Below are 16,134 nucleotides of genomic sequence, written 5' to 3' on the forward strand. Positions count from 1 at the left end.
AAAGCCCTTCCAGAAACACTATTTCTTCTGGATCTTGGATATTAAAGGAAAGAAAAATCCAACATGAAATTCAAATGAAAACTTAAGAGCCTGTAGTAGTACAAAATCACTTCCCAAGAAGTACTGAAATTTCTGAGGCCTTACGTGATCAAAAACATGAAGCACCCAAGCAATCCCTTCTGTATTTAGCTGGAAGGCACAGCAAAGAAATGTAACAAATTTACTTTTCACTTGCTTCTTTGGTGCAGCTGTCACAATTAAGACAAATAAAAATATCACTGCTATACAACATTAGGAACTACTAATATTTTGCACAACACTGTTTTTCTTTTGGCCAGAAAAGCATTTTGCTTTTTGTTTCTTATATCTAAAATTGTGTATTAAAGATAAAACATACATATAACAGACGCCTAAATTCATTATCTTCTGCCAAGACCATAAACTTGTGATCAAAAACATGTATCCTAACAAGCCTTGTGATGGGCAATTAATGAAGTCTGCTGCCATATCAGCCATGATTTTTTACTTCCAAAATGAAATATAATCTTATAAACGGATTGAAAATATTACAAATATATAATTTTAACTATATAATCACAGATGCTACAGTTTCCAGAAGTGTCAGGAAAATTACAGGGAAAGGCAAGTCGTCAGGAGATAGAATGCAGCCTTTAAGATAAGAAATTTTATGAAATTCTGCTTTAAGAAGTTATATTTGGCAACATTTCCCTAAAAAAACTATTGATTTTTCTGTCAAAAAAATCATTAAATCTGAAAAATTTCACAAGGAAATAATTGTACATATATATTATAATAATTAGTACTTCAAGCTCTTATTAGTCCTCTGAAGAGCACACTTTGTTTCCATAATAGGTCCACATAGCTTAATAGTGTAAAATACATTGCCCTATGATGTTTTTCTTTAAATTACTCTTTACTACAACCTATAAAACATCCACTAAATCCAACATAGTCCAATGTTAATCACCTTACAGTCACAAAATATTCCAATAATAAGGATAAAGTACTGAGAACAAAATAGATTCTCAAGTAATGTAATTCTCAGGTGGGATATCGACCGCAGAGGGCTCTCTTACAGGTATGTTACTAGGTAAGCAATGACCACATTGCAAATATCTGTGTACATTGCTATCTGACACCATGCTTTTCTGAAAGTATTATTTCATAGATTTCCTTTCTTTCTTTCTTTTAAATTTTTTTTTGAGTTAATTTTTCACAACAGAATGTCTAAAACAACACAAGACCATTTTGGAACTCCTCTCCTTTTGCAAGCTTCAGTTATTCACTTCTTTACAAGGAGAACAGTGGGTTAATACCCTTCATCAAGCTGAGTCAAGACAATCATGCCTATCTGAAAGAGCCATCCAAAAAAAATATCATAGGGCAATTATCTAAGGCAATTACCATAGCTAAGACAATGAAAAGCAAAATCCATCAGACACCTGATTATGATCAAAAAAATCCTGTGAAAAAGAGAAGGGACATAAAGACACAAGGGCATACTGACAACAAATCAAAGTGAACTGCAAACACTCAGTGGATTTCAAAAAATTAAGTGGTCAGTCGTTCTGCTCCACCACTGACAATGGCACTGCTAAGACGGCGTTTCGAGTTGGGAACTTTGCGTCGCCTCAACTGACCACTTAATAAGTTTGCTTTTGAAATTTTACCTTGACTAACTGTTAATGAGCCCTGCTTTTCTCTGAAGGGTTAAATGCTCTAAAAGACATGGAGTTAAGTCAAAAGGCTGTGGTTTTCAGGCCAGTTTCTGGGCTATGAAAGACACCTGTATGTAGATTTTGGGATCCAGGTTTGAGAGTTTCCTCAGGAAGTTATGTGAGATGTGAAATTGAGAAAAATTAATTACTTTGTCAGCAGTGACAGAAGATTAGTACCCTTATTCTTGTATCACAGAGGGACCTGAAGCAAAAAGAGATGCTCCATGAGAATATCACTGGTAAGTGATACAGGAAGAAATTATCTCTGGTTCTTCTGACTCCCTGTTCAGTACTTTAGCTACTGGACCACATTATTTAATGGAAAATAAAACTACTGTGAAGCCTTTCAACGTGATGCATGACAGAGTATATCACTTTCTTGTATTATAATATTTAAATAGTGCATATAATCTTTATTGTTTCACTTCTGATATTACAGAGTTTTATTCAACAAAACTTGTTCCTATCAGTTACTACACTTTGCTGTATTTTTAACACTCTTATGCATGCATGTGCCTCTGACAGAAGCTAGAGAGGATTAAGTCGTATCACAAATTTTGTCTGCAGATTCCAGATTTACATATAGAAATAGGTACCTGATTGATAGGTATAAGCATAACTATCCAAGTGTACACACAAGCAGACACTTACATATAAATAAAACTGAGAAACTGAGAAATTAATTGTATGACTTCGAGGTTTAGACTAATTTTTGGATCTCATTAATTCCCAAAGAACACTTTTAAAAATTATTCTTTTTGCTGCATGATCCACACCTTTAAAAAAAAAGAGCTGTCACAGTTTGAAGAAAAGAATTAACAAAAATTCTAAAAAAAAAAATTACAGTTGATTAGGGTTGATTTAGTTTCAGCAGAAAAGAAAGGATACATTTATTTTGTGTACAAGTGAGTTCCTAGGGCAATTCATAACTGCCAATCACTCTAAGCTCCAACGAAAACAGTAATAACAACAATATCTTGCTGGTTGTTTTTTGTTTTCCAAGCAAATGGTTTGGAAACAAAGAAAACATTTGTTTCCTGGTATCAGTTTCCATTTTTGCTTGGAATCTCTCTGAAATAATTTTGTCAATTACATTTGAAAGGAATACAGCAAGTAGAACAGCTGAGGTGAACAAAAAGTGAATTTTAAGAAGGTGCAGACTACACCTGTTTCTAGCGAATGTTGCATCAGCCAAGGCAATTCTAATTGTAGTTCTGAATTCAGAACTGAGCTGCATGTAAACATTTTACAGGAACTATTGTTAAAAATAATTTCAATTAATGCATGCGCACACAATGGTTGGCCTTTATTATCAACTTATAATTTTATATGCCTGACAGTAACTCTGAAGTTATGAGTGTGAAGGAAAAGAAAAAAGTTTCTTGCTGAACAGTATCCAAGATGTTTACCAACTCTAATTTATATTACAGTATTATAATGTGGGATTTGAGTGAAGAAACACTGTTATTAAAAAATGGACCTCTGCAAACATTAGGAAGTTCAAAACCTCTCTGTTGTGTCAATACTACATGAGGAATTCTAATCAAAACTAGAGCTCTTAAGAAAATCATCAAATATTAGTTAGTACTTGAATTCCTTTTCCCCAATTCATTTCTGATTTTATATATCATTACAAGATCATAAGGAATAGATTCAAAACACAGTTCAAGGATGTCCACATTACCATATCAATCATGGTAAGAAACTATTTCTCCTCCTAAAATGAGCTGAAATACCAATAAAAACTGAAATATTGAGTGAAATAGCACATCAGAAATGTTATTAAAGATCTCAAAGCAGTGAAATTAAATAGTTACGATAAAGATGCTTTATTCCAGGAAAAACATGTGTTTACTATACAACTATTTCTCAACTTGAAAAGTAAAAGCTGTGATGAGCAGCCTACAGTGTACTTGCAAACATACTTGTTCTGGCAAGAACATGTAATATTTTCAGCTGTTACAATGAGTTTTCAGTGAACCCACTTACCTTTAAAAGCTGATATTTTATAATTATGTTGGATAGCAGCCACCATGTCCTTCCAGAAGTCATATTTTTTCTGACCATCATGCTGTAAGTGTCAAAAGAAACCTAGTCATTATATCAGGTATCAGCTATTACAAGCTTTCATATTGAAACAGTGAGAGAAATGCCATGAATTAACGAAATAATATGGAGTAACACAGTCTTAAGACAGTAGCATTCAGGACATCAAGATTCAGTAATACCCAGAATAACTCTGGGTAACTGCAGACAAGTTATGTTGATCTTAGAGGGTTATGATGGGAGGAGGAAGGCAAAAGGAGAAATGCTTAGTATTTGTGAGAAACTGTAACACATTATAGCAGAAAGGGGCATCAGATAGAACAGCAACTTACAGAATGAGTATTTCATCTCATTCTGTAATGACATTTGGGAAAAAGAAGTGCCTAGGGTTGCAGATACTGAACTTAATTAGCATGTTGACATTATCCACAGCCTGGCATTCATATGACCTTCCACCTCAAGAACTGGCAAATCACTTCACTATAATTTAGACGTAATGCCCTTCTGCCAAGAACCCTACTCCAAACATGGTATAAAATACTCATCCAGAAGCCTGGCTGAGCAGCACTTCATGGCATTGTGCTCTGAAGGCTGCCAAACCCCAGCTCTGGCAGAAGGACAGGGGAAGGTGGTCCACGACTGTGAACAGTCTCTCGTTCTCTCGCTATTCCTAGAAAGCTTCCCAGGCACAGCAGAGCTCCAGTTGACCTCAGCTTCCCTTTCAGCCTCTCACATGGCAGAGGAAGACCTCAACCAGCTCAGCCCCACAGCACTCTCAAACACCACAAATTTTAGTAGTGATGAATAAAACAGATGCACTCAGACAGCTAGCTAGTATTACAGAGCAGAGTATTAGCTACTGAGCCCATAAGAGGTGCTCAGTTACACAGTAACTTGGCAGCAGTAAAGCAGGTGGTATAGTCTTTGAGTTTATGTGTCATGGAAAGTATTTCTGTAATGCCGTCACAGGCCTTCCACATCCACATTAGGACAAATTTCAAGGCAACTGTTAGCATTTTCGGGGCGCTGCTGCCCTCTGTGTATTGATGCCTGCACTGATACCTGAATAATGAGCCATTTTATAAGCATAAAGCATATTGTAGAGAGGGAAACATGCAGAAACTGAAAAAAACTCCAACCCCAAACCCTTATCACTGCCATACAAAAACCTAAAACATGTAGCTAATATATACTGAAGTAAACTGTTATTTCAGGCCAAACCTGCCATGGAGGCTTCTAGAGAACAGTCTGCCTTTACTTTCACAATCAGCAAGTCACACAAACAAGGTCTTTTGTGCGTAACTGAAAAGCACAGTTTGCTTATCATCCATCAGCTCTACAGGTTAAGAGCAGGAAAGATATGGTGCTGTGGCTTTCAGAAGTTGGTTTTTTTTTAATCCATTCCTATAGCAAACTGCCACAGGAATACATAAAAGAGCTAATAAAGAGAAAAGGTTTCGTATGTCAGCTTCAGCTAGCCAAGGATGCTAAGCAAGGGTGACTATTCAAAACTATGTACAGGCAATACTGGGCACCATCTGTCTAATGGCAGTGCAAGCAGCCTAAGCTAGCACTCTTCTCAAGACAGACAGATTCAACTATCGTCTCCCCTCACACTCCATGTGGCTGACTTAGTCCTTAGTTTGGAGTTTTGGGGTTTTTTTCTTGTGTCTCTTAAAAAAAATCAAAACAGTGAACTGAACCAAAAATTCCTCAGAGTGCTCTTTTGAGGACATATAGATAATAGTTTAGAACTGGGTACACTTCCTTCGAAACATTTTAACTCAGAGCAGATTAAAATAACTTAAACTAATTTCTTGCAAATCTTCAGCCACTGCATGCAAGATGTAAATGAAAACTGACCGATTCCAAAAAGCAGAAACTGTATACATGGCCATCCAGTCCATCGTTATTTTGGTGCGATTACAAAATGTGATTTTATTAGCTGAACCATCAAGACAAAGCAATGTTTTGTTTAGCTCATCAGTGTGAAGATCAAAAACACTAAGAAGCTCCTATGCTTTGTCTGAAAACAAGAGTTCTGGTTCTGGACACAGCAAAAACAGATACATTTTTAACAGTGCAGGGTAGTCCAGCATACAACTCATGTCTAAACCCGGTATGAATCCAAACTTAGCAATGCTCACATCTGCTTCCAGTAGAAAGCTTTCCTGAACCTAGAATGTTGTCAGGAAACGGTAACAATATAGCACTTTGTATGCAGGCTCACAGAACAGGACACAGAAGGCTCTACTTTCTTTTAGAAATGTGGAACAACAAAATATGATGGTTTCTATCCTTAGGATGCAGCATTTTGCAGGCAGGAGCTCTGGGCTGGAGAGGCTGATCACCACCTCCTGCCTTGCATCTTTCTCAAGTGGCTGATGCTAGCCTTTCAGGGAATTACTGCAGCCCTCCTGTTGAAACAGGGCTGACATACAGTAAAATACTTGAGAACTGCTAGAAGATAAAGAGGGTGCATGACCCACTTCTTGTGGCTCTCCAGAGAAATGGCATGGGTTTAATTCCCTCTGGCTGAAGATGGCACTGATCCCACATCAGTGCTCCAGCCTGTGGACTAGTAACTGGATGTGAAAGCTTACTAAACATGTGCTATGATGTGCTTTCTCTCTTAATAAGTAGGTGATTTGTGCTGAGTCTAAATTAAATATAAAGTAAACACAATACAGGTGTCACAACTGCAACAGGTTTCTAAGCTGTGAACAGCTTAGGGGAAGGAGATTAATCAGGCAGAAAATTAAGAGTCTTACCGAGCTCCTGTCCCCCATGCTTCCCTGATAAGCCAGTTTTAGCTAACGCCTCATGCAGCACTTGGACTTAGGCAGCAATCTACTCAGCATGCTATTTTGGAGTAAAGGCTAAAGCAGCGAGCCACCTAATATCCAAAGAGACCCCAGATGCTCATCTCACAGGTCAGACACTCTGCAGACAAGGTTAAGTATTGACAATTTCCAGGCCTGCAGCACTTTGGTGCCTCTGGCAATGACTACCCCAGTACTCTCTTGACACCAACACAGTTACTTTATGAGAAGAACCCTCTCCTACCTCCAGATGCTTGCAAGTTAAACATTCAAACCTTCTTTTACACAACAAAACAATTATCACCAAATTTCAAAGGTAGAATTTAGGACATTCTAAAGCACTGAAAAAGGTTCAAGCAACTGTTTTCCACCTTAAGAATTTAATTTACTGTTTAGCAGAAGAAAAAAATAATTAAAAAAAAATTAAAGATACTATGCCAGAGGTGTATTTATATCTGTGTACACAGATCAATATATTTAGGACAAAAACAAGCTTAAAAAAGGATGAAATTAAGCTTCACTCACTTTTTAACAACTTGCAAATTAACAAATCGTATAATTCAGAAAACCTACACTATATTTATTTCAAGTGCAATCAAGCATAATTAAAGGAGATTTTAAGAAATAAATTGTGCATACCACAGGGTAACACATTTCCACTAGTATCCTAGTTATTTGTGCCCTCTGGTGGAAGTAGTTTTATTTTGAACATGCCATGTAGATCACAATTATTTTCAGAGACAATTTTATTACAGTAAGTCCTACATGGGATAGTCCATATGAGAAAAAGACCTTGATGCTGTTCAATACTCAATTTGTATGCACTTAATAATGCATGCAAAACGATGTGTTGGTGGAAGAAAAAGAAAATGCAATACATAATTTTCAAATAATCCATTTCTTACCTGATCTAAGCTGTCCACAACCCTTGCACATAAGAGAGCTCCTGGCAGGTCAAAATAATTATCATACAAATAGTATTTAGCTGGAAAAAAAAAATTAAAATATACTTTAAACACCTATGTATTATTTGCTTTAATCACAAATAAAAATCACATTTAAATAATAATATAAGCTCCTATTAGGATTTTACTGGTAATAAGCATTATCTGTTTTCCAATCTTTCTTAACAAAGACTAACTTCTGATTGTCATAACTGGCAACTAAAAGTTGTCTACCTATATGAAGGCAGTGAGATTTTAATAAGACTTAATTTTAAGATTCCAAAATCCCAGGTGAAAGAAAAAGGGGAGAACCATGAGTTTTAATTCAGGACAGTATCTTTCAACTTTTCCAAAATTTCTATTTCCCTAGCAGTGAAAACACAAGAAAAGTGTTTAAGAAGTTCAGAGACATGTGGACAGGTCTGACACAGTCACGTCCTTTGCACACACATGCTATGGACAGCCCAAGGGGAAGCGTGCTCACATTATTATTACATCAGTCCCTAAAACAGGACTGTATCAGGAGGGTGCAAATGCCCCTCAGACTATGGTCATGCTCAACAACTCTCTTCAAGGAGTGAAATTACTTAACCATTGGTGGTTTTTTTTCATTATCTTGTCTGTGCTGTCTCTTAGGTATATTCAAAAACAAGTCAGCAAAATGGGGATTAACATTCACAACAGAGACCAAACGCATGTTTCAGTGAAAAAGCAAAGCACACTTCCTATTTGACCAAAGGAAACCTCTCTCTTCCTCCATTTTGCGAAAGATTACCTGCCGTTTACAATAAATATTGCATTTGCAGTCAGGAAAATCTCAAGGAAAGTATCTCCATTACATAACAAAATGCACCTTAAGTGAGCACTTCCTGTGTGTTACTCTCAACAGCCAAGATCAAAGTAAAACAGAGAGGAAATACAGAGCAAGAAAGCAAACCTAGCCACAGCTCCTTCAAAGCGACTCCCATCTTAAACACAGGAACTTCAAATGCAAGGGGAGAAGTTCTGTTTCTGGACCTGTTTTGTTCTTTGCACCTGCACCTAGACTTCCAGTAACAGGACTGGTGGCAATAAGTCAACAATTAAGAAAAATTTAAAACTTGTGCTAAATGAGATAAGCTATCAGTCAGCAGGTATTAGGCAATTGTATTGAGCGTCACTTGTTCCTCTTGGGTTCTGAGGCTCTGTCTTCTTATCATTACAATAAGTTATTAGTATTATTAGTATATTTATTATTATAACATTTTGTTTCAATTTTAAATTGTTCTCAACCCATGAGATTTACCATTCTTTCTCATTCTCCTCCCCACTGGGCCTGGGCAGGGCGGGAGTGAATGAGCAGCTGTATGGTCCTCAGTTGCTGGCTTGGGTTAAATCATGATACTGCTTGTATCAGTCTACTTCATCAAGAGACACTGTGCCCACCACTATAACCAAAACATGCCTATAATGTCAGCTCATTTGTCTTACCATAAAAGAAATTTAAGCTGAATTCTAGTACTAGAAGTTAAAAACACATAAAAACCAAGTCTTCCCCAATACATTTACCTGTTCCAGTAATTCCCAGTATTTTTACAAATCTGTGTTAAGAACTAATAGTGTGAGGCACTGAAGGGACCAGAGCAACTTCAAAGAAGAGGAGATGCTGAAGTACAGCTACCTGTGCGTGAAACCATTCCACTGACTGTATTAAAATGCTTCCACTCCTTCCTTCCATAGATCTCCAGGATCTCTTCGAATGTCATGCTCTTTGTACCATGGCTTGCCCTATTCGATGCATTAAGTTGTTTATAAAGAAAAAAACAAAAGAAAACAAAACAGAAAAGAGTTGAAAACATCCAAACTACTACTTGTGCAAAGTAACACACTGCAACTGAATTACAGTGTATGCAAGCTGATCAAAACTGACTCTCTTTATAGCTTAAAAGTTTCCCAGGACCTACTAAGCTTTTATCATATACATTCCAGTTCTCGATAAAGGCCTTGCTACACAAAGGTTTGGTTGGCTGGGGGCACAGCCACTGTGCCTCACCTGCTAACACAATCACTCTGTATTGCTCGAATGTTTCCAATTGTGTGAGGACACTCGCTACACTTGAGCTATCAATATACACTGCACAATAAAGCACAGTACAGAAAGCCTATACATCATTCTGAAGCCTACAGAATGCAGGGCAGAACTACAGAAAAATGCTAGTTTGAGCCCTGCAAGCAGCTTTTTAATACATAAGTACACACAAGCCTTTTTAGGCATTAAAAATTAACTACTCGGACCATCAAATTGAGTCCCATTTTGAAACTAACGCAGGCAATGCCGGGAGAGGTAACCCTGTACTACTCTTCCCTTTAATGAGGTATACAATATAATCTTGAATTCTGCATTTAGTATGCCAAAATTCATGCTACTAAATGAATTTTGGGACAAAAGAATTTATTTCTTATTTTAATGAGATCTGATCTTCCTTAGCATCTTCAATCTCCTTCTCCCACATGCTATCAGATTAAAAAAAAAAAAAAAAAAAAAAGTAGAGTCTGTCTTGCATTCTATATTACACAGATTTTCATTTTGGAGCAAAACTAGGGAGAAATGGGACTAGGACTGATATACTTTAGATACATTTACTTTTCAGATTTTTGATTCAAAATAGCAGTTTTCTATACTTAAAAAAAAAAAAAAAAAGAAGAAGGAAAGAAAGAAGAACTAAAGATTTATTGAAAGTGATGACTGAAAGCCAAACAACTTTTATGTGGAACGCCCCCAGAATTCCAAAAGTGAATGTATCAGTTTTTGTGGTTAATTTATCTCAGGCTATTAAAATTATATGTTGTAAACTTGCACAATTTTGAATGTCTTTGGCACAAAGATAATAGTCATTCCAGTCACTACTATTAATCATTAGTACTGCCTCCCAAGCAGGTTACTCTCAATCCAAAGAAAACCTTATCCTGGATTTTAGCAGAACTGGACAAAGAATACCTCGGTAGCCACCAAAAAAATGAGTTCACTTTCAAGAACAATGTGTCCTCAGAGTCTCAGATTTCATTAAAAATGAGATATTATTTACTACTAGCTAACATCAAAACACTACCAAAAGATTCATATGTAACATTAAGAGAAACTGAGCACCACATTTACCAAAGAGTATTTAAACTTTTACATCTAATAAATGAATGCATGCTGAAATAAGTATTTTAAATATTTATAAAATTGAGAGATGGCATTTAGGAAGGGGATAAAACATTAGTGTATTTAACAACACGACTTATATTTAACAATATAGATTTATTGTCAATATTACCTTAAAACTGTTCCATCTTCTGCAAGCTTCAGGAAGTTTCCTTCTTCGATGTCAAACACCAAGCCTTTGCAACTAAGAGTAAATTAATTTTAAGGAAGAAACAAAAAATTAATGCTTTCAGAGGACTGTCTTCTTATCCATCAGTGATATGCAGTTACAGAAACTATGGTGCTTCCATCGCTATGATGCTACAGAAAACCAAACAAATCACAGCTCTTCAAATACTTTCCTGTGTGAACAATGCTCTCTATAAGAAAGTGCATATTATTACAATGAGGACTGGATTTTCCTTACATAGTAAAATCCTACTAAATAAACTCAGTTTCATGTCCAGTAAATTTAGGGACTGTTATATAGGTTTGTTGGAGGTTTAAGGTCCAAACATATAAAACTAAGGAATGTGATATTTAAGTCACTTCTATTAAAGAGGGTTTTTTTTTGTGGCAACTCATCTAGCTATTACTCGACTGATTACACTAGTTATTACAGAAAAGAGGGGTAGAACATCACTCTAAATGAGGCAACTCAACAACCTAAGAACACATGAAGCAGCAGCATTGCCATATTAGCCAGCACTAACAAGGGGAAGACTTGGCAGTGTTGGAGACACTTGGCAAGAGTTTCTAATTCTCCCTAATAAATCTTTATCTTTCAGGTAATTGAATCTACATTTGCTTAGGTTCTTCGAAAAAATAATTCAGAGTTCAGTGGTTAGAATAGAAATGAATAAATGAGACAGGAAGCAATGACACCTTCATCCTCTATGAGACACCCAAAGGGAAGAATATATGCCGTGAAGGCAGTAAGCAGAGCCAACCTTTCATGAATGACTCCTAGGCAAGAAACAACGATACACTTGTTACCAGCACTTGCAGGTCCATGGTAAGGAACCTCCTGCTTCAATAAAAGCCCAAACCCAAGAAGATATCTAGAGCTGAATAAAGGATTTCTTGATCATAGGCCTCAAATTATGATAAATAGCTACATTGCTTGTCTCATGGAAGTTGAGATCAATCTCGTTGGAAATTGTCCAGTCAAATATTGAATTGTAAAAACCATTACACAAAAATGTACACATTATTTTAAAAAAATTCATGTGTTTCTCCAAAAAATATCTGGTGATTACCTGGCCTTCAAGTCATGACCCCCATGGCCTAGATAATAACCTTATAAAGTTAAAAGATCAAGATTCAAGTTCAAGTTCTTGCTCAGAGACAATGAGTTCAGAGTAGGAACTTGGGTTTGCATCTTTTTGGGTTTGCATCTTTTGCATCACAGCATTGTGCGTGATGTGCCACCCAAGGGCTACCTTCTGACAGTTTGTCAGAAAGCTGTTGGGATTAATCTGCCTTACACAAACAAAAAAACATCTGTTGAGATAAAAATCGGATGGTTACTGCTGAATAGAATGTAGAAGACAAAGATAAAATAAGAGAATGAGACTAAAAGGCTTGTGTCCAGACAGCTGGAAATACAGACAAAGCAAGCTTGGATGCTGAGTTCTCTCTTCGAAATACCATGTTAGCAGTATCTCATGACAAATACTTCTTAGAACAACTATTGAAAACTGTAATTTTGGATTTATCCATTGGGCTTGACAATCATAACACCAACTGCCTAATAACCGAAGCTGTTTTTTGAGCTTTGTAAAAATTACGGCATAAAGGAATGACATTATTTTCAATGTACTCACCAGAAGTCTAAGCTGTCTGGAGCTAGAGTCAGCAAGTCTTCATCATATCCCTTCTCTGTTACCAGATAGTGGGCAAAACTATCATATATAAGCTACAAATGAAAAAATACATGCATTCATTATATCAAGTGAGATCAAAATCACTGCTTCCTTGAATAGTGGCAAGATGAGAGTGCTAGTGCCTCCCAAGCAAAATCAAACGATGGAGCTAGCCCAGTCCCACTGCCCCCACTGGGAAATAGTGCCTGAGGTTATTTCTGTCATGGCCGAAATAACACAACAGGAGTTCTGGTGCAATGTGTCCACCATAACCCAGATTACAACATTCTACTTTACAGTCCCTGTGCTTCAAGACTGTTGGGAAATCAAGATGGTAAGTACTTCAAGACTAGTCACTATTTCTCCCTCTGCAGTCCTTTTTGCTTTTTTTTTTTTTTTTAAAGTGTCATGGTTACTGAGATTCAACAAGTAGCTTCCAAACCAATAAACATTTATCCTTAGGGGCATTTTAAAAGTATTTGAAGGAATTTCTTTTGAAGAAAATAGACAACTACTGATTAAACGATTATCATTTCTAAGTTCAGATGGCCTAGCATGACACTCAGCAATTTATTAATGTATTGTGCTGGTAAAGTTTTACAAGAAGCTCTGTGGAGATGCTGCCATGTCCTTAAAGACCATCCAAGAAGAGTAATTGCTCCCTTTTTCTCGTAGTTCTTTCATTAAAGCTGTTCTCTGTCCTTTTTTCTTTAATTACAACAGATGCTCTTGGAATTAGTATGAATAATATCTGAGAAAGACAAATATGAAAGCCAATGCTGGAATAGTAAGAACTAACTACATCTTCAGCTGGGCCTGTCAATTTTTTAAAGTGTTTCTTATTTCCAAGAGTGAAGGAGGCACGCAATGGGCATGTGTCAGTCTGCCTCTGTCTCCTATGAGAAGATGAAGAGTGCATGAAGTTTAGTAAAAGTTTCTGGGATTTTTTTTCTGCATTTTGTTCATTGGTTGGTTATAATTTTTTAAAAACCCTTATAGTTATCAATTGCCTAATGTTCACCATCATCAGAGAGAATTTGTATCAGCAAGAAAGTGCTTGTGTATGGTAAGAATATGGAAGGTAAGCCTAGTGTTACACAGTTTCCATCTAGAAATTTAAGAGCTCATACATTTTATTGTTACTGTTGAATCCTCTTTTGTAAGCAAACGCCTCTCCACTTAAGTTCACACATAGCTAAGAGAAGCAATGCACTTTTTCAGCACAGGATGCACTGCCTATTAATAAATGGGACAGCTCATAAACATTTGTTCCTATACCAAATTCTGAAATTATCTTGCAATTAGCGTGGGAGTCCTGTGCAGTGCAAAACGTACTGTAAGTGAATGGAGGCAAAGAAAGGGGAAGGGTGAGACACCATGAGCATCCGTGACACAAGACAGCTCCAGAAGAGAGTCCTGACATCAACAGAGAAGGACGAGTCAATGAAAGATTACCAGGGAGTTTAAAAACGAAAGTGACAAGGGCGGGAAGGCACAGCACAGGGCTAAGTCAGAGGTGCCTCGGCGTTTTATTATAAGCACCAGAAAGTTCGCAAAGGTCTCCTGTCCAAAGTGCTGCGGGCTCCTCATTCTGCAGCATCTCTGGATTTAGCGGGCGGGATCTATCTTTTCCTCAGCGCCGCTACGGCCAGGAAAGAAGAACCATTTTCAAGGAAGGAGACATGGCTGTCCCCCCCGCTCGGGCAGAGAGGCCTGCAGAGGAAGCGCCCGGCGAGAGATGCACTTGCGTTTCTCTTATCTTCCGTGGATGTCGGAGACAGCCGGCCCCGGGCTCGCTGCCCCCGCCGGAGGGGTCCCGGCCCCTGTGCCTTTGGCGGGGCTTGCGGCGGGAGCGGGGCGGAGCGGGGCCCCTCCCGCGGCTCCCCTCGGCCGCGCCGCGCCGCCCGCACTCACCCGTGCGCTCTGCGGGAGGTGGTACCGGCAGAGCGTGTGGTCCAGGTCGAAGCCCACCACGTCGCACTCAGCCAGGGAAAAGTGCTGCTGCATCGCCGAGCCGCCGTCGCCGCAGGCGGGCGGAGGAGGAGGAGGAGAAAGAGGCGGGAGGAGGAAGGAGCGCGGGCGGCGCTTCCTGCGGAGCCGCGCCGAGCAGAGCGGAGCGGGGCCCGCGGGACATCCCCGGCCCGCCCCACCCCGCCCCGGTGGGGCCGCCCTCACCTGCGGCACAACCCTGCGGCCAGCCCGAGATGGAACGGCGGGCAGGGCAGGGATGGATGGTGGCCGGAGGCGTGTCAAAGCGCTCGAATTCGAAAAACACGCTTCCCGCCGCGGCTTTGTGTGCTTGGGAGCAGGCGTGGGAACGGAGGGCTCCCGTTCGTCTGTCAGACTGCAAACGCGAGTCATCGGGGGATGTTTGCTGGGAAAAACTGCTGAGCAGGGAGCAGCAAGGAGTCAGCCTTGTTTAGTGACAGGGCAGCCGGTGCCACACCGCAAGGGCCCTACCGGGGACAGGTAGCATATGTAAGTAGAAAAACACTACTTACTATTTCATTATGCACCCCCAGCACGTTTGCGGTGACACCAAGCTGTGTGGTACAATCGACTAGCTGGAGGAAAGGGATGCCATCCAGAGAGATCTAGGCAGGCTTGAGAGGTGGCACTGTGTGAACCTCGTGAAGTTCAACCATACCAAGAGCAAGGTCCTGCACCTGGGTCAGGACAAGCCCAAGCTCGAGTGCAGGCTGGGCAGAGAATGAACAGAGAGCAGCCCTGAAGAGAAGGACCTGGGGGGTATTGTGGAGGAGAAACTCAACGTGACCTGGCAATGTTCACTTCCAGCCCAGAAAGGCAACTGTGTCCTGGGATGCATCAAAAGAAATGTGGGCAGCAGAGCGAGGGAGGGGATTCTGCCCATCTAATCTGCTCCAGCTCCGAGGCCCCCAACATAAGAAAGAGGTGCGCCTGCTGGAGCGACTCCTGAGGAGGGTCATGAAGGTAATGAGAGGGCTGAAGCGCCTCTCTTACAAAGACAGGCTGGGGTTGTGCAGCCAGGAGAAGAGAAGGCTTCAGAGAGACCTTACAGCAGCCTTCCAGTACCTAAAGGAGCTTACAGGAAAGCTGGAGAGGGATTTTCTGCAAAGGCATATAGTGATAGGACAAGGGCTTTAAACTAGGGTAGGTTTGGATTAGATATAAGGAAGAAAATCTTTGCTGTGAGGGTGGTGAGGCACTGAAACAGGTTGCCCAAAGAAGTTGTGGATACCCCATCCCATGAATAGTTGAAGCTCAGGTTGGATGGGGCCCCAAGCAGTCTAGTGGAAGGTATCCCTGTTCATGGCAGGAGGGTTGGAACCGGATGATCGTAAAGGTCACTTCCAAGGCAAACCGTTTTGTGATTCTATGTATCAAAGTCCCTGCAGGGTATACTGTATACAGTAAACCACACTATGCTGTGCATTTGGCCGTGGAAAAGCCAAAATTCCATTGCTACCTTTTAATTTATTGACAGTTCTGGTAATCAAAAAAACAAAACAAAACAAAAACATTAAGAACATTACAGTCTGTGTCCAGAACACATAAACAAATGAGCTTTTG

General features: G+C 39.3%; 1 protein-coding gene across 1 annotated transcript in view; it reads right to left on the minus strand.

Moving 5' to 3' along the window:
• Positions 1–14,715, minus strand: part of NT5DC1 (5'-nucleotidase domain containing 1) — a 124,459-nt gene extending 109,744 nt beyond the window's left edge. The window contains exons 1-6 of the mRNA XM_014879285.2: positions 14,497–14,715; positions 12,544–12,635; positions 10,851–10,922; positions 9,212–9,318; positions 7,513–7,592; positions 3,729–3,810 (exon numbers count right to left, since the gene is read on the minus strand). Of these exons, the coding sequence (XP_014734771.1) occupies positions 3,729–3,810; positions 7,513–7,592; positions 9,212–9,318; positions 10,851–10,922; positions 12,544–12,635; positions 14,497–14,589 (526 nt within the window). The 5' untranslated portion in view covers positions 14,590–14,715. The remainder of the gene's footprint in view (positions 1–3,728; positions 3,811–7,512; positions 7,593–9,211; positions 9,319–10,850; positions 10,923–12,543; positions 12,636–14,496) is intronic.
• Positions 14,716–16,134: the final 1,419 nt, after the last annotated feature.

This window comes from Sturnus vulgaris, chromosome 3 (assembly GCF_052056855.1).
Source record: "Sturnus vulgaris isolate bStuVul1 chromosome 3, bStuVul1.hap1, whole genome shotgun sequence".
NCBI classification, from domain to species: domain Eukaryota; kingdom Metazoa; phylum Chordata; class Aves; order Passeriformes; family Sturnidae; genus Sturnus; species Sturnus vulgaris.